This window comes from Xyrauchen texanus, chromosome 36 (genome assembly GCF_025860055.1).
Source record: "Xyrauchen texanus isolate HMW12.3.18 chromosome 36, RBS_HiC_50CHRs, whole genome shotgun sequence".
In the NCBI taxonomy this organism is placed as follows: domain Eukaryota; kingdom Metazoa; phylum Chordata; class Actinopteri; order Cypriniformes; family Catostomidae; genus Xyrauchen; species Xyrauchen texanus.
The window spans coordinates 17,205,466-17,225,454 of NC_068311.1; the positions used below are offsets into that span (position 1 = coordinate 17,205,466).

The window sequence follows — 19,989 nt, forward strand, 5'->3', positions numbered from 1 at the left end:
TTCATAGGGGTGCCTCTGTTATTAAAACAGACAGCAGAATGTTACAGGAAATTAGATGCATAAGAGTGGAGGAAAAGGATCAAGACAAAACGCCAGACTTGAACTTGCACTTGCACCGCAGTTTAATATGTTTGGAGCAAGTGTAGATAACCGCTAGGACACAGCTCCGACTTCAGCTCTCCTTTTTAGTTTCAAACAAAGCACAACCCATTTTATTTCTTAAAGAGATGATTTTCCTGTCATCTCCTCACTAAACAGTTAGCTGCTTGACTGTATAAATCCCTCAGAACACAAAACACAGCAGTTCCACACAATTACTTCACTGCCTGCTCTGTCACACAGTATCAGAGGTCTAATTCCATTCAATAATAATTACCTCAACAATACACTTCACTAATCTCTGAAGAGCAACTTTGAAATGTATTAATAAAAGCAATAAATGTAGACATCAGACATTACTAATTAATTTGTAAGCATAAAAGCAAGACACTAAGTGAATTTTGAACAAATATGACCACAGAGGCATTTGTTTTTTCCCCATGTCTTGTGGAAAAACAGGAACACTTGATCCACACCCATTCATTTCCAGTCAAGAGGTTAATAGCTGCAAATTGGCATTTCACAGCGATCTGTTTATTGATTCTTTCTTAGACTGAATGTGTTTCACCGTCTGCTGTTCTAGCAGCCCAAATCCCCATGTGTAAAAAATTATGAGACTCAAATAGAAACAAGATTGTCAAAGACTGACAAATATCTTTAAATACAATTACCACAGCCAGACAATCCAGCCTCTGAAAAGAAAGTGTACAATTTAAAGTTTTCCCTTCTGAACTTTCAATCCATCATTTCGGAGCAATGAAGCGAGTCCACAATTTCTAAAAGTGCTGCAAAAACAACATTTCACACACTCTCTGACACTTAAAGGTGCTGTAAGCGATTTTAGCCTTTCTACTTCCACGAGACTGAGCTGTTGAATAAGCCATGCCCTCTCTATCCAAAACCCTGCACTCCAAGATAACAAATTAGTTTTATTGAGACCGACATTGTGCAGAAACGGTTGTTTAAAACAACAGCAGCAAAAAAGCGCCTTCAACAGACAACTGTTATGAACAACATGTCTTAAAAATGGCAGTAAGCCTCAATAATTAATACTATAAGTCAAAACTCAATACTATAAGAATACGCAAAATGATTGACAGGCCGAAAGCGTCATTGTCCACAGACACATTTCTATTTGCTTTTTACGGAGTCTAGTGCTGTCATAGAGACAGGTGAGATTTCGTAAGACAATTTTTTCATCAATATCTTTCAGGGAGTAGGAACTTATAGCACCTTAAATATTAAACTGGCTGTTTTTGCTACTGTGCTTTTAAAACGTCTTATGTAAATTACTTCTGTTATGATTGGCTAACATCCAGGTTCACACTGTCATTCATCAGGGAGGACAAAGTTATTGAATACCCAAATGGCATTAATATGCAAACATGGGCCTTCATGTTAATGTGCTCACTGTTGTGACTTCATAATGAATGTAGCATTCTGCAGCTTTGTTTTCATAAATGTCTGCCCTAACAAAAATGTACCATGGTAATCATAGTTTGACAAAACAACCTTTCTTTTTACCGTTCTTGTCACTACTGTAAAACTGTAGTTTTTACCTTTTATCACTGTAAATTTATATTTTTCTCCTTGAAGCAGTGTAAGACAGAACACGTCATTGGGCTATAAAGGTAAATGCAGTGCCACAAATTAAGCAGAACTTAGGTGTTTTTAGAAGTGTTTTAACAGTTCTTTTATCTTTATGGGACAGGTCGAAGCAGATCATGATGTCCGTATAGCACATGTCTACTTAAGAAAAATTTAAAACTTTGAAAAACTATGTAGATAGATGCAAAAAAAAAACATGGTATGAATGCCCCTAAGAACATTACAGAAAAAAAACATTTCTGATAGTGGTGACTAATATCATGCTAATGTCAAGTTATTTAACAATGGTTATCATTGTACATTTCTGCAAGGGTTAGTGGATTGTGGAAGAAGGTTTGCGTAGCAGGTGTTAAGAGTGTCTACATAGTCAAGAATATTTCAGTAGAGCAAGGAAAATACTGTTTAACACAAGGCATATAGAGATATTTAATCTCTTCTGTAAAGTGTTGCACCTTTAAGCATTCTCTGGCAGGTTCATTTTATCAAACCTAAGTGTAAGATCTTCTAATCCTCGAGTGGAAATCCATGAACTCTCAGGGGGGATGAGAGACAGACCCTTTTGCTAATCAGCGGTGATAATGGCCAGACCATTTATCATGGTCTTGCTAATCAATTTGACAATATTCAGAGAAGACACCAGTATTAGCTATACCCAAAACAAACGTGACAAAGAACACTCCACTGCAGTAAAACAATACATCAGCATGGCTGCAGCTTTCCAGAAAATTAAAACGTTCACGGCATCCTTCTGTCAGAGTGTCTCCTGCTCCAGAGAGCTGATCAAATATGACAGGCAGCAACAACAGCAAAAAAAAAAAGAGAGAAAACAATATGGAGGCAGCGTCAGGGAAACAGCATCTGCAAAATTTGGCTGCATCAATCTCTCCTGATATCGCTTCATAAAATGCTACAGGGAGGACACAATTACACAATTGTCTCCAAGATGAAATAATAATGAATGATGAACCAATGACAGAATTATTAAAGTTTAATGTATTTTACGGTGATACATCCTGTTTAAATTAGAGCCTGGATCGGAAACACGCCATTATGGATGGAAATAATTTCCCTGTGGTAAATAATTGAAATTACTTCCTGGCTGCCACTGAAGGTGAATGAAGACAGGTGGTGTGGTGTGTGTGTGTGTGTGTGTGTGTGTGTGTGTGTGTGTGTGTGTGTGTGTGTGTGTGTGAGCGTGTATTTATCACTTTGTGGGGACCAAATGTCCCCATAAGGATAGTAAAACCCGAAATTTTTGACCTTGTGGGGACATTTTGTCGGTCCCCATGAGGAAAACAGCTTATAAATCATACTAAATTATGTTTTTTGAAAAGGTAAAAATGCAGAAAGTTTTCTGTGAGGGTTAGGTTTAGGGGTAGAGTTAGGTTTAGGGGATAGAATATAAAGTTTGTACAGTATAAAAACCATTATGTCTATGGAAAGTCCCCATAAAACATGGAAACACAACATGTGTGTGTGTGTGTGTGTGTGTGTGTGTGTGTGTGTGTGTATATATATCTGTATGTGAGATGATCTTGCTCTGACTCTAATGTAGGATCATGTGTGTTATGTGTCTTTTCAAAAGATTTGAGTTAAGTCGAATTTAAATGCAACTTGTGTATATAAAGTGTGTCCCAAAAAACGGGGCCACTACTTAGGCAACAAACTTAGGTGCATGTTAACATGTTAATTCAGTGCGATTAATTAAATAAACAATAACGCAATAAAAATTAGGCAATTAATCATGTCCCCGGACTGTGAAAAGTAATAGTCCTTCCATCTGAACTATTCAAACTTGAAGTAGCACCTGTTTTCTCCAGGGGGCAGTAAGCAAAACTTCAGCTGCTTGGGCAACACGGTTACATAGAGAACAATCCACACTCATCGACAGCAGACAAAACAAGATGAGAACATGTTCTTTCGTTCAAACACAGCTTATCACAGGGATCTCAGTATGTGTTTTTCTAAGCTTCAAACTATGTTTAACTTGACACAGCGGCCTAAAAACGGTATGCTTATGACGCAACGCAAGTGAGATGCTCCAAAAGCGCTTGACGCAGGTGTGCATTGACGCATCCTTAGAAAATCCCTTATAATAAATATATCTTGGACTGATTGATTAATTCAATTGCAAAATGGATTGTGTGAACTGTAGGCCAATGATAGGCAGATGACATAAGAACAAAATATTGCATACTAAAGACACTTTTTGAATTGTCTTTCTGGTAACACTTTACAATAAGTTTCTATTCATTAATATTTGTTAATGCATTAGGTATCATGAACAAACAGTGAACAATATATTGTTTACAGCATTTATTCATCATAGTTAATAAATATGCAATTGTTGATTGTAAGTTCATGTTAGTTCAAACACTACTTTGGATTTGAAAAATGTATATGTTGAAATTAACATTAACTAAGATTAATAAAAGCTGTAGAAGTACTGCACAGTGTTATTCAGGTGTTACCGTCTTTTTTCATCTTTACTTGTGTGCCACAATGATGCATTTTAATTTAATCATTATTGATTTAATTATTGTTATTTGAGGGGCTTTCTAAACAAATATTTATATATACGATCAATCGCGATTAATGCAATTAATTAATTAGTATACCATGTAATTAATTCGATTAGAAATTTGAATCAATTGACAGCCCTGATATATATATATGATATATTGTTGGTTAAATAATGGTTTGTCTAAAATGCTTGTCTAAAATTTGGTCAGTACATTTAAATTTTGCATACCACCTTTCAAAGATCATTTGCTTTAAACTGAATATTCTTTCATCATCTACCCATCATCATGAAGCTCAAACCTTTTTGATTTCAGTGGAAAAATTGCATTGTGATCTCTGGCTGTCGAGTTCCGTTGCAATTTTGCTTTGTTTATTAAGAAAATTGGCCCCTTGTAGGCTAAACAAAAACTGTCATGTCTCGTCATGCATAGGACAACAAGGAATGAGCCAAAACAAAACAAAAACAATAACTAAATAAAAAGTATGTGGATGACGCCCCTGGCCAGGGTTTCCACTTACCGCCTGCTTGGATTTGGAAATGTCATCCATTTGGACATGGAGGTCTTCGATCTCCACTTCCATAGACTTTCTGGCTTTGACCGCAGCTGCACATGTAAACTCAGACTCCTCAAGCTGTGAAGCACACACACATGTAAATAAAATCTTTTTACAAACAGCTTGTGAGGTTCACTCCTAACTACTGGACATCACGTATTATGTCTTAACAGCAAACACCAGGGGAGCTGTGGACCAGAGATCAGACCTGGTTTTTGAGCTGCGCGATCTCTCTCTTGCTTGGAGCGTTGTTCTTCAGGTGATCCAGCATGATCTGAGCGTCAGCCAACAAGGCCTTCGTGCGCTTCAGGTCTTTCCTCAAACGCTTCTCGGTCTCCACATCTCTATGGCTCACCTGAAAACCACCAAAGACAGAGTCGCTTTGTATACTCTTTAAAATACCATTCACACTCAAAGGAAATGACCACAGGCATAAATTACAATTTTGGTCTATGTGTGCTAATTTACTTAGCTAAATGGCATATTTTAACATGAATTAGTACAATGTATGTAAACAGCATGCAAAATCCAAATTGTTTGTTTTCATATGGCAAAGTTCCTTTTTGCTAAAAGGAAAAATTTTAGCATATTAAAAGTACCTCCCCTTAAGATTTAGCAAATACAGCAGTACAGGATAATTCTTGGCCTCAAGTCTAAGGGATAAGACTACGCATGCACGCGTGTTGTGGTTGAGTGCTGTACCTGCTCCTGAGCACTCATTAGCTTTGCTTCCAGATCTCTCCTCTCACGCAAGACCTTCTGCTTGTCTTCATACTCCTCCTCCAGCTGCACCTCTATTTGTTTGAGCTACAAACACACACACACATCATAAAACACCATCATAGAGGCCTTTGTGAAGTGAGTCTGCTCAGAAGAGTCAATCCAATTATATGCCATAATATCAGATATATAAACATAGCGCCAAAATGTGTCTTTTTGATAGATCTGAGCACCTTTAAGTGTCAATAAAGAGAGTCTGTAGTGAGGATGAGGGTAATTATGGGATGCACAGTACTTGATTGGTTAAGTGGAGAGGAAGGAAAAATGAGCCACACATGAGAAAAATAAAATAGCAGCTCCATGAATTATACATCAAAACAAAACTCAATGAGTTTAGCTTATCTGCACAGCAAAGACATGGCACAAATGCACAGCCACTATCTGCGAGCTGTGCTCAATGTTCTGAACAGCACAGAATGAGAATTTTTATTCAACACATGGTCGAATATGTCTTGTTTATTTATGTTGTACGAGCTTTGCATAAAAAACGAACATCAGCGATTCAAATATTTTAAACGGAACACATTTGCACTTCAAAAACTGAAGTTTTAGGAATTCTGAGGTTTGTGTTTAGGAGTGTTAGCCAGTGACCTACTATTTATAAAAGAACAGGTCTTACGATCACTTTGCACATGATATAATTTAGAACATCGAATCATACTAAAAAAATACCGTGACACTATGACATGCCCTAAGGTTTCACAAATAAAAAATAAAATAAAAAAAAAATTAAAAAAAACAAAGTCAAACAATACAAGAAAACCAAACAAAACAAGAAATAAAACAAAGCCAAATAAAACACAAAACAACATATAAATCTGGTAATATATATATATATACATATACATATACATATATATATATATATACATATACATGTATATATATACATATACATACATACATATATGTATATATATATATAGCAGTGTCCTTTTTTACATATATTACATTACAATAATTAATTACTAGAGTCAAATCAATGTACTATATAAATTGTATGCTTAATATGTATGTGTAATTATAAGCAGCTCGTACACAGTAAAATAATAAAATATACTGTGACCAAAGAAAATAAAAAAAATGCAATAATGAAAGAATGTGAATAGGCTAAAGATACAGAGTAACATACCAAAGGTCGAAGGTAAGGTCAGTTAAAGGTGTCATACCTTCTTACTGCAGGACTGTCTGATCTCCTCCACCTCGTCATCTTTACTCTCGATCTCTTTCGAATGTGTCTGTCTCAGTCTCTCCATCTCCATCTCCAGACGCAGCTTGGCCTGCAGGTCACAACATCAGCACTTAAGTGCATGCAAATCCCCACCTTCTGCACGTATCCATGCAATGAAATATAGTGGAATACACATTCTGTGCATACAAATGCATATGCAAAATAGCCCTCTGGTGCAGGCCAATAAAATGCTTCATAATAATTATTATAATGTATGCAGACTGAGTATTGACAGCTTTTTCATACTGACACATACCGAATCTACATGCATTAGCATATTATGGATGACAGGTGAAAATTGTATGCATGGATAATGGATATTATTTCAAGAAATAATAAATTAAACATCAGCAAGATAAATACCATGTATACATAATAATAAAACCATTATTCTCATGTGCACAGCTGGTCGTGTGGTGTGTGTATCTGTGGGTTTATCAAGTTATAGTTTAGGGCAAATTCTTACCCAAAATTGAGCTAACTATGACAGACCCTTTGGAGATGTCTGGAGATATTCTCAATTGTAAAAACGATTAATATATAAAATACATACAAAATAATTTATATTTTAAAATGCAAAATGTTTTTTTAGACATAGGGTTAGAGTTTGGGTTAGTCTGTTGTAATTATAATTCGCTTTATTTAAAAAGAATATAACTACGGAACTCTTTTGTATGGCCTCATTGAGACAGCTAAGTGAACTAGGGTAGGGAAGGGTTAGTATACAAGCAACAGAAGTCAATAGGTTCACACCATGATAGAAAAAACAACAGTATGTATGTATGTATGTGTGTGTGTGTGTGTGTGTGTGTGTGTGTGTGTGTGTGTGTGCGCGCGTGTGTGTGTGTGTTTGATTACCTGCTCCAGCATCTGAATGGTGCCTGCCTGCTCATCAAGCTCTTCCTCCTGATCTTTGACCTTTGCCTCAAGGTCACGAATCTGCTTTTTAACCTTGGCCAGTGAGGCATCGTCCTTTGACTCCTGTGAATTCAGATCCTGTAGCTCTGCCTCCATCTGCTCCAGCTTTAGATTGACAGCACATATCTCCAGATCCTTATCCTAAGAGAGCAGAGGAAAATTAATTTACAATAACACTGCCTGGGCCCAGCACACACAGACGCATGTATGTCAGGTTAGGAAAGGACTGTGAGAGATATCAAAACGAGGGATGATATAAGAGAGGAGGCTGACCTCCAGTTGTTGTCGAAGGGAGAACACTTCCCCGGTCAGCATGTCTTTCTCTCTGCTCAGTTTATCCCGTTGACTCTTCTCTCTCTGCACCTCCTCCTGAGACTGGGTCTGCTCCAAGTCAAACCTGCATGCATTACACACCCATTCAACAACCTCAATCTCAGGAGAGAGGAAACTCAGATCTTCTCAGGGTGTAAAACTGCAATGTTTAACTGATCAGATGGTCAACACATATACGTAGCACTGTGTAGAGCAGTGTGAAACATACTAAATCTAAATTTCACCAGAAGCACATCTCTAATACATAAATAGCTGTTCATTTTTGCATTTTAGGACAGACTGCTTTCATACCAACTGCGAAACGAACACAAACTATATACCCCAGACCACCTGTATAAGCCGATTCATTGGTGGACAGACGAGTTCGGAAAACCAATTTTTCACATTCAAATTTAAAAGCTCAGCATTTACACATACAGTACACTAATTGCTAAAAATTGGTCTCATTTTTTCAGAAACCCCCAAATAAAATAAAAAAAGACAATTATTCATAAATAATATTGTATACGTTTACAATCTTATGATGAATAGAATAAAAAAAAAATGTGTTGTCCTAAATTTGTATGCATGTTCTGGTTCTGTTCACTCCAGCTCCCTTCCAAAAGTCTTAATTTATTCCACTAGACGGCAGCTAGTACTAGAATTAATTTTTTTCTCCCTCTATCACCTTCTGTCACAAAATACCGATCTGAAATCTAGGCAGCGCAGACAAGTAAAAAAGTGGTTACTTTTTTAGCTATTTCTGACAAACAGCAGCAGTGATCGGCGCATAAGAGACGTTTGTATTTGATGTCTTCCAGATATCATATTTAACTTTCTGATTCTTTTGAAAATCTTTCAAACTATGGTATTAGGGCAACAAAATACCAAAACTACATGGCCTCTAGGTGGTGCTGATTTTGTTATTATATGTACCATAAATGCTGGAGTGATGTCATCTATGAAAAGTTCAGATTCTAATCATTCAAACGAAACCCCATATGCCTGACTTATGTATTCGGAGACTTGAACGTTTTAAGCGTAAACTTTTTTCGCAAAAAATGTTTTGCGCCCCCTTTTGGATTTATCAGCAGATCCACAGAGTTTAATAGGCCAAACAAACTGAACTCTGCAATCAACTGGATTTAGCTCTGAACCAAAAATTCTCATGTGAAAGCACCCCAAGATGACAAAGCACAGGACTAAAGCCATTTAAAACACCCCTTAAGTTAAGAAAATACTTTTTTTAACTAAAGGTTTAAGTATCTTAAATGTTCCATATCTACTGGACACAGATCTTTTGCAAAAGTATAAAACACCACACCGAACCATAAAAATATGACCTACCTGCTTTTTCTAAAATAGCCAAGCATAGCAGAGTTCCGTGAACTTGTAAAACTCATTTAAGCCTTACAGTACTGTATGTGACGTGCTTGTCAGGAGGGGTATTAGGGAAAAGCATTCTGATTGGGCCAACTTGTAAGTGGGCGACAATGTGACAGGAGGGTGAGCTGTGGCACTTTGGGGCAAATCAGCCCTTTCTTTTCTTTTCTTTCTTAGTTTTCTTTCCCCCTCATTTCTCTGAGGCCTTGTTATGATCCCGTAAATGAGTCTTATGCAACTCATTGTGTTAATCCAAGCCCTACAGTGAGATGGAGTCTCCCTCCACCCCTCCCCTCAGCTAAATCTGCCCTCTGGTGCCTGAGCCGCTGGCCGATCATTACATTTAGAGTGAACTTTCACACATTCCAGCACAGTGACAGGCACTGCTTCCCGGTCTCCTCCTGTTTACTCAAGGGTCTAGAGAAGCTTGGCTGCAGCACCTTCATGCATTAACCACCACCACTCCTCTACTCAATGCCCGCCACTGAGTAATGAAAATCAGTCGCACTGACTCTTTCACAGCTATCTCTTCCCTGGAAGAGGAGAAGGTTGATAGTTCAAGGATTTGCTGGTAATGGTTTAACTGAGATATTCCCATTGAAGCTGGCGCAGCATGGATGCTGGTTACTAAGGCACCAGTGGGCTAGTTTTACACTGTGCCTAACAAGATCAGTTTATGTAAAATGCATCAATACAAATTCTCAAGATTGAGAGTAGAATTAGATCATTAACTCACATTTTATGGCATAATAAGCATAACTAAGACTATAATAGAATATTAAGATGTTACAAAAAATATATATGTATATTATTACAAGAGTATTTTTTGACGTCAAATTTTTTATATTTTTGGTAAAAATGTTACCCCATTTTACCACCATTTGCCCCTTAAATACATATGGGAGCTGTTGGCACAGATGTACCCAGGTTTGACCTAGTTCAAATCTCATTCCTGTTCCCTGTCCATTTGTACTATCCTATTAAAAGGCTAAATATCCCCCCAAAAACAAAATAATAAAGACACCTATATTGTGTTAAGTGAATAGTTTGTAATTAATAATCTAATTAGCAACCCACTCCAGCTGAAAATGTTAGAACACAAAAAGTAATAGTTAACATTAACAGCCACAACAATCTGTTGATTATCGGTTAATGTTCTCTTAATTTCTTGGATAACTCACTTGCGTTGTTTCTTCTCCAGGTCATGGTTGCGGCTTTGCTGGCCCTCCAAGTGCAGTTTGGTGTCCTGCAGCTCTGCTGTCAGTCTCTGGCATTTCTTCTTTAGCTGCTGCGCCACACGCTGCACCTCCTCACTGTCCGCCTGCAGGTCTGTCAGCTACACACACACAAAGATACAGACACACAGATTCTCAGAGAGTCTGTACAGGTGGACACGTCCATCATAATGAGATCCACACACCAGTGTCTTGTCCTGTCTAAATGTGTGAGTTTCAGTCAATATACATGTTTGAGACAGCACATGCTGTTGTGTCCCTCATACTTATGGGTCATTGACAAATAAAGCTGTCCAAGATGTTAAAATGAGTAATCTTTTAAAAATCTAGTTTAAAACACTTGTGTCATGTTCTCAGAAATGTAGTCTTTGTGCTAAATTTGGTTTCATACATTTTGAAAAACTTCCAGCTTCTGACAATGACAATCATAAGCTTGTATTTGATAAAAGCTGGAACTAAACTAGAAGGAAGGTAGACCTCCAGGAGCATGACCGACCATTCCTGTTTGAAGGGTTTGAAACACAGAAAGGTGGTGGAATTGTGTGTGAACAAAATGTGTGTATGTGTCCGGTGCTCTAAGGTGGAATTTTGCTTAGTTTGATATGATAAACACAACAGAATTGAAAAGGTGCCAGGTGATGTCAAAGTGGCCAGAGTTATTAGTGTCGCAGTGTGAAACAGTAATGTTATGTGCGTGAGTGTGTGTGTATTACCTTTCTCTCCAGCTGCCTCTTGTTTTGCTGCTCCACCTCTAGTTTGTCATCAAACTCTTGTTGGAGTCTCTTCTTAGTGAACTCGATCTCTCTGATGGCTCGTTCATACTTGAGTCTCCATTCTCCACCTACACACACACACACACACACTATGTAATCATTCCCTGAAAAGATCTGAGGTTTAAATTCTGGACCTTTGGGTTTGATATTTCCTTACAATCCTGTTGATTGTGGTAAACACAAAACCTACTCCAATTAAAACAATATTCCAGGTTCAATACAAGTAAAGCTCAATCTAAAGTATTTGTGGCATAATGTTGATTACCACAATACACATTGGGGGGGGGCAGTGAAGGTTGCAGTCAAGTACTTGCAAAGTGAATGAGGCCAATTGTTGGAGGGTTTTAAGGCAGAAATGTGAAGCATATTATAAAAGCTCAAACTCTACATCTCTTAAAACATATGTATTATTTAAGCTGTAAAGTTGTTTAAATCTTACATTTTACAGTCGTTTTAGTGTTGTAAGGATTATAGCATTGGGTCGCCATGGCAACATTAGGTCGTCATCGCAATCACGTTAACTCCACTGAGATATAATGTATAACATATTTTCCTCACCAGCAAAATTCTTTATATTTTTTTTTTTTTTTTGAGGTGGAGAGATATTATATTTTGATGAAAGATAATAAAAACCAGAGATAAGTTTTTTATTACAACCCATTTATTATGTTGTCAATTTTGATGTCAATGTTATCTTTAAGCCATTCATTCATACATTTTATATTTCATTAAGGTTGTATTCTCTGTCTTAACATGCCTTGACAGAGACTATAAAAAAAAACCACATAGATCAATGACACGCACTCATAAATATATAAAGATCTATGAAATACTGCTAAACATAGAAATGAGAGATTTCCTGATAGCATGCAAAGTGAAGCCAGGAGAATTAAAGTGCCAAAAAGTGGAATAAATCAAATGTTCATGGCTTAGCATTAAGCCTCTGAGTTCAACTGCATGACATTGAGGTGAGACTCACACATGCATGAAAATGAGCCTGATTCACGAATGTTCTGACAGTATCAATTCTGAGAAAAGCACTATGGAGTATAATCACGGTCAGACTCCTACAGAGAAAATGATGACCATCAATAGGTTTGAGAAATGGGGCGGACAGAGGAAGAAACAATATAAAAAAGTTATATTAAGTAGAACAGCGAAGAGTGACAACAAATGAAGGACAAGAGAAAGCAGCAATGTAGGGCTGTGCGATTATGACAAAAATCACAACTGTCGATTATTTTCCTTGATATTGTAAATTGCAATTAATTTTGATTAATAGATTTTAGCTAAACATCCAAAACAAGCTGAGAGCTGTGTTCCTGAATGACTTTATTTCTGTTTTTTTACATCAGTACATCAAGATTATTTATATAAACTGTTAAATTTACATTGGCCCTCTCAGAAGCATAAAAAACAAATATGTTAAATTCACAGAATAAATAATACGCAGAAGAGAGCAATGGACATGATGGACCACAGCAAAAACATAGAAAATTAAATGGAACATTTTGAGGAAACATGAGTAGACCTACATGGACTGCTATAATTGACATGTTTCACGATTCGTTACTTGTGGCAGCTGTAATGGTAATCTTAGGTAATACTTTATTTTACAGTGTCCTTGTTACACATATTACATATATTGACTAAAGTAATAACAGTCAATTCTGCATAATTACAAGCAACTAACCCTAAACCAAACCCTTACCTTAACCCCAAACCTAAAGTACGTGTTGTTAATTAGTAATAATCAGTAATTACTTGTGTAATTACACTGTAACTAAAATAAAGTGTAACCTAATCTTGATTATTTGAATAATTGTGCAGCCATAAACCAAAGGTTATGTAAAGGGCCGTTAAAATTAAATAAAAAAAGCTAGACAGGGCTCAATTAAATTAAACAGGTGTATTTATAGGCTCATTAACTCTCATAGACTGATGCTACTGTAAATTCTCAAAAATATAACCAAATTACTGAATGAATTTCTTTCCAGCTTTTTTGAATACAAAAACATGTTATAATCTAAACACAATGTGCACATTTGTGCAATAAAATATTTCTCTTTCTTTGTACAGTAAATGTAAAAGTTTTGTACTTTTGTCCTGTACTTAAAAGGAATACGTTGCATTGTCAAATGTCCTGAAGTGCAATGTTTTGTAATGTGTAAAAAAAGAATAATAATTTAAAATGTGATCAGAGAGATAGCTGATATATTGAGATGTGGTGGTTGCAGTGTTGGGGAAGCTACTTTGAAACTGTAGTTTGACAAGCTACTCATAATTTTAAGTAGTTAAGCTACAGTTAAGCTACTCTTTTGAAAAAGTAGTTATCTACACTACAAGTTACTATCAAAAAGTAGCTAGCTACATTGAAGCTACTTAATGAGGCAATATTTTATTGTAATGTTACTATCAAACCAACAATATTAATAACAAAATTTACATTAACATTTATTAATGTATTAAATACATTTAATGTGTTTAATTAAATATATTACATGTATTTATTATATGTAATGAATAGTAACATTAATCCAGTTAATGATGGCCATAAAATAAAATACGACAGTATAAGAAAAAACATTTTTATACCATTTATACTACTTTTCACACTTTTCAGTCCTGCTGTGGCCCTAAAGATCACATTTTTATGACAAACTCTCCTTGGGCTGGCATTTTCTGTTCTTGTCACATAATATTTAGTGTGGATAATATGTGAATAAAGACTCAGGGCTTGTTTCTCCCCTCACCTGGGTTCATGTTCATTGTATTTTCTGACTTTTTTTGCAATTGACATGCAAGTGCCAGCTTTACAGATCACATACAGAAGTTGCTCTACAAATATTTGTTCGCTTTGATCAGGTCCAAAAAACGTTGACGGATGGTCATCCTAGATTAGGGGTCAGGAACCTGTAGGTCGTGAGCCACAAGTGGCTCTTTGTTAAAAATCAAGTGGCTCGCTGAGTGTCTCACCATTCAAAAACACATTTTAAAGTTGAAAAGTTTCTAGAGATAATTTTACAGCAGAAAGTGTGGGTGCGATTGCAAAGCATGAAGTAAATGTTTTGATTTCCTTTCTCCCGAATTTGTCGTACAACCTACTCTTGGTGAATAAGGTTTGAAATGAACACCCGCCAAATGCAGATTTTTTTGCTGATGAACAAGCCACTGTGGAAGGTGACCTGTAAGACTTCTCGGAGTGATATATAACAAGAAAATAGACACAACGATGCATGTTTGACGTAACGCGTTATATTTTGAAGAACAGATGAAAGAAAAGCTGCCATTACATGTCAGATTTGATATATACCGCTGATCACAAGTGCAATGAAAGCTTCTCCAGTTCTGGGCCTCGTTTCCCAACAGCTATTGATCTTAGCTGTTAAGAGCATTTTCTACGAGTGATTTTATGAACGCTCATTATTTTTTATGTGCACCCAGGGTGTGATATAGCACCCGCAAAATGCGACGAAGCTCAATCCAATTCAAGAGCTCCTCCTTCAAATGTATTACATGCACAAGTATTTTTGCTTATATACCCGCTACAGGTGGGTGACCTGCAAGATATCTCGGAGTGACACATGACGAGAAATTCTGTTAGTCAAAAAGACGCGCTTGAATAAACACACTTTATTATATTTAGAACAGACAAAAGAAAAGCCGTCAGTGCTCGGGTCTGATTCTCTGTTTGTTCAGATGTATGCAGCGGGACCCTGTCTCGTGGAGCGAGCGCATGTAAAGGGTTATCACTGCTTTTTGATGATCTCCGATCATATCATGAGGTACTGTGATGAGCAGTTCACTCTTACACATTGTGATCGCAACTCTGCAGGTTGAGTATATATGCAGGTATCTTTATATTAAAGAAACAAAAATTAAAGTGATTACATTTTCTTTTATTTAGGCAGCATTAACTGTATTAACAAACATAATACAAACACATTCAATAAGAACACACATTTGGCAAAATTTTTTGGGAACACATGGGACTTTTTTAGACGTATTTATTATGAAGATTATTATAATTATCTTTACATTTATAATTGTCTTTAGTTTTTAATTTGCACCTGTTGCCACATACTGATACTTGCTTGATGGCAAATGGGGCCGTTGGAGACGGTAAATGTTTGTATTTGTGGAGGCGGTTATATAGAAGATTTTTTAACCACTTCGTTATTTTAATTGCGTTTTCATTTCGTTTAAAGTACAATTTGAATTAAAAATGTATTTTGTTTCAATAAATTAAATGTAAATTTTTTAAAGCAAAATCAATAAAGCAAAAATATTCACAGACCTTTGGGTTTGACCTTATAATCGGTTATATTAAGTAATTTTATGGAGACTCACACAAACTCGTGTACTCGATTCCATATTGCAACATGTTACCTATTAATGTTGGCATATTTGTTTGTTTTTGAGTAGTCTATGGGCATAAACATTTTATTTTATTGAAAAATTTTGTTTTTGAAAATAGTAAATTTTTCATTCTTGATCAGAGCATGGTAATGTTAGTCAGATTATAACTAATAGCCTTCCTTATAGCGTAAAAGCCAAACTTTTATCGGCAACACATCTGACGATCTGGCAGCATATATTAGTTATAATCTGACCAACATGATGTAGCGTTTGGTCGCTACACCGCTGCTTGGTGGAAAAAGTAGTTAGCTACTGGAAAAGCTACTCGGTTTTAAAAGCAGCTGAGCTACTGTCAAGCTACTGAAAAATTTAGTTAAGTTAGTAGCGTTGCTACAAGTAGTTAGCTACTCCCCAACACTGGGTTTTTGATAGGAGACTCCATCAATGCCTGGATCATGTTCCTCTCCCTACTACTTTGTCTATCAATACAAAGTAGCTAAAAGTTCAAGTTTGTTAAAACTAATTATAAAAAAAGATTCATATATGTAAAATTAGCTTTTACCACCTGCAGATTCATCTTTTAAGTTGCTCTGTTTTTAATGTGACACATCATCTTAAGAATGAGTCGTTCATCGTGCAAGATGCTGAAAAATTAAAAAACTGCAACATTGCGGAACAGCCAAAGACACGTGTATATTCTGAAGATCAGCAATTAAAAACCATGCAAATACGCATCCTGTCAGAACAGCCCCCAAGTGTGTGTAAAAGAGAGCAGTGATATAGAAGAAAGGGCATTCAGAAAAGTGAAAAATTAAAAAAAGTTGCATTAAAAAGTGTGAGAGAGAGAGACAGAGAAAGAGAGAATGTGGGGAATTTTCAGTGCCACCCACCCCCCAAGCATGTAAACAGCTTAATGAGATGCAGCAGCTCTTGATTCTACAGATTATTTTCTAATTTGTCAAGAGAAGCCACACTGAGGATGTTCAGCACACCTGAAGCTTTCACCGCCCCTCAGTAGATAGTCAATAAAATCCTCCAGCTAACCCTTCAATTCCACCAAAATTATTCAGGAGAGGTCTGATAGTTTTCAGTATTTGCTTTTAGCTCTGTCATCATGAGGGCATACCTTCAATGAAATCCCATTATACGTTTGATAATTTTAAACTCTACGGCTGAGGGCCAGCTGCACTGATGGAAAGAAGGCTGCATACAAATTCCCTCACTTTACTTTAGTGTTCGGAATTTGAGGAAAAACCTACTTTGAGACTGCTGATTTGGTAGATTTTGAGAGGTTTGTGTGATCTGACCAGGAAGTGATGTCACAAACTCACCTGTGTCATCATCATCCATTTCTCCATTGAGCTCTGATGCACGTATGAGTCGTGCTTCCATTACTTCCATTTCCATAGACTCCATCTGCTTTTTCATAGTATCAAACTTGGTCTGAAACACACACACACACAGCACATCAGCGCTCATTTCTATTGGGAAATACCAAGGCCATCTGCTCAGACGAGCAACCCTTTAAAACACATACACACGCTAGGCATACAGATAAAAATACCTGCACTCACTCTCTCACACACACAACTCTCTCCGCGTACACCCATACTCTGCATCTGTCAGGCTCACACAGATATTTCATATGAGACAACACAATTTGTATACGCCTCACGCTCTACTGCATGGACAATCGCACTGTCTGTGCATTTACGGAAAGAAATATCCATTTCAGGCATGAGGAGTTTCCTTACAGAAAACCATCAAGTGAAAACTCTGTTTCTGTTCGGAAGTGTGTGTGTGTGTGTGTTTGTGTGTGTGGGGTACCTGTAGATCCTTCATTTCTTTCTCTAGTCTCAGTCTCTCAGAGGTCTCGGACTCCAGCAGCTGGGAGGCAGACTCGCCCGTGTTTCTCTCATCGGCGAGCTCTGACGACAATTCTGTGATCTGAAACATAAAAATAACATTCAGACGTGAAACGTGTGTCCACTAGATGTATGCAAACTCCACACATGAGTTAAGTATGAGTTCTCAAATACACACGTAACACTTCACGTCTTTATTATCACTCACATATTTAGTGTCATTGTAGTTACTGTGTTTTGCCTTTGTAAGTTAATAAGGTATGAACATATTTACTATTGAATGTGTTTGTGTTTGTGTTAAGGGAGAGAGAGTGTGATACATAGAAATAACTTATTTTTGAAAGTTCAATAATGAATGTTAAAATATTATATTCGATGCCTTATCTTGGGAATTTTTGTTTGCTTTCAAAAAGTGTTTGCCATGATAAACTTTTATCATACCAAGAAACTTTTCTTTGAATTGGATTTGAAGTGAATTTGAATTGAATTTTAAAATTAACTTTAAAACTGAATTGAATTAAACACTAACCTTGCTTTCCAGACGGTCACTATTAAGTCTTAACTCATTCCTCTCCTTCTCCACTTTCTCCAGCCTTAACTTGAGCTGCTGAATTTCCTCCTAAAACCAGACAAAGACACAGATATATATAAAATAAATGAAACACAGACAAAAAGATAGAGAAAATCTTAGAGTGACAAGAAATGCAGCCAATATTTAGAGGAATTACCACAGACAGCTGGACATTCATGGTGAGACAATGACATAACTATACAGTACATTGTGAACTACTGAGACAGACGAGTAAGCTAAAATAAAAACATTAACAGAATAACAAGCGGATAGAAAACCTGCAACTCTATAACAGCAACCCGCCTTGCACATACCTTAACTTTTATTTTGGCACCTTGAGAGAACTGAAGGCTACAGCCAATGGATTGTGCAGAAGACATAGTGAATCTGTTTGTTTATTAAAGGGAGGCTGTTTGGAGAAAGTGTCAGCACCCGTCTGTCTCTCTCCGGAGCACGCCTGACTGCATGGTTACAAAGCACTCAGCAGTGGCCCAGCAGATGAAACACACATGCGCACACACTCTGTAACATGCTAATGCACTCCCCTGCAGGGAGCAGAGTTGCTTTTGATCCAACCAGCTACATAGGTAATGTATGCATACACACAGCCCTGCCACTCTCTGCACACAAAAACACACACACAACTCTCTACAAACACTCGGATTGAGTCAAAGTCGCAGAGAGAGTAATCAAAGAGACAGGCGCTTTTTGTGTGTGACTGAGAGCAGCATCTGTATTCGAGAGGGACCCCCGTAGGGCGGAGACCAAAAGGGGCATTAAAAGCCATACAGATGGGCTTTAAATTCAGCTGTCCTTCTGTCAAAAGGCAAATCCTGTACATGATATGCTGATTTAAAGCATTTGAAGTGGTCAGTGAGGATGGGCAACCGCAGAGACAGAGAGAAATACAGAGAGAGAGATGGATTAAGGTAGGGTTGGAGAGATATGATGCATGCTCAGACCAATATTTTGGCCAGACTGGTTAATCTGACAATATTTGGCATTTTAAGATTATTGGCATCAGCCGTTATCAGATGCTCACTTGGCTAATATACAGAAGTTCATGCCAATAAAGTTTATAAATAGACTGTAAAGCTCCTGACCCATATCTGCATTATTTTATACACTACACTGCTGCCACACGATTGGCTGATTAGATAATTGCATGAATAAGTTGGTGTACAAGTGTACCAAATAAAGTGGCAAGTGAGTGTTAATACCAGCATTTTATTGGCCACTCTGGGGCCTCGTTTATAAAGATGTTCATAAAATTATCTTAAATGTGAACAAACATCAATTTCCTAAATGCTTCTATGAACGATTTGTAAAATATCTGTATGCACTAACATTTTTCCTTCATGCATCCCACTTTATAAAAATCGCAATTCATCTTAAAAACAAGCCCACATGAATGAGCGCATGGACTCAGCAAGGTTTTCTAAAAAAGTGAGTGCAGCTACTGGTTCCTGCCCAGATAATGCAGCCTATTCAACAACTCATCATCAGTTTTTCATTTTCATCATCAATAATGAATCCATTCATTGACTGAGTTTTTCAACCAATGTTCATATTCTTTACAAATATGAATTTCAAAATAAGATTTACATGCTTGTTTAAATATAACAAAAAAAATTGTCTATTTGGCAATTGTGTTCTCAATGAACGACATGTTTTTTTCTTTTCCCGATGTTCTCTTCGGTTCATTCTTGCCGCTGATTGCAGCATTTTAGTCAAATCAGTCAAAAAAGCATACGCATGCTTGTTAGTGAACATTTTC

The 19,989-nt window shown here is 36.8% G+C and overlaps 1 protein-coding gene across 1 annotated transcript in view; it reads right to left on the bottom strand.

The window, feature by feature from the left end:
• myo18ab (myosin XVIIIA b) overlaps positions 1–19,989 on the bottom strand; it is a 106,915-nt gene that overhangs the window by 20,950 nt on the left and 65,976 nt on the right. The window contains 11 exon segments of the mRNA XM_052106747.1: positions 4,750–4,863; positions 4,994–5,140; positions 5,488–5,592; positions 6,735–6,845; positions 7,655–7,855; positions 7,988–8,111; positions 10,591–10,745; positions 11,358–11,485; positions 17,108–17,219; positions 17,604–17,723; positions 18,171–18,260. Coding sequence (XP_051962707.1) covers positions 4,750–4,863; positions 4,994–5,140; positions 5,488–5,592; positions 6,735–6,845; positions 7,655–7,855; positions 7,988–8,111; positions 10,591–10,745; positions 11,358–11,485; positions 17,108–17,219; positions 17,604–17,723; positions 18,171–18,260 — 1,407 coding nt within the window.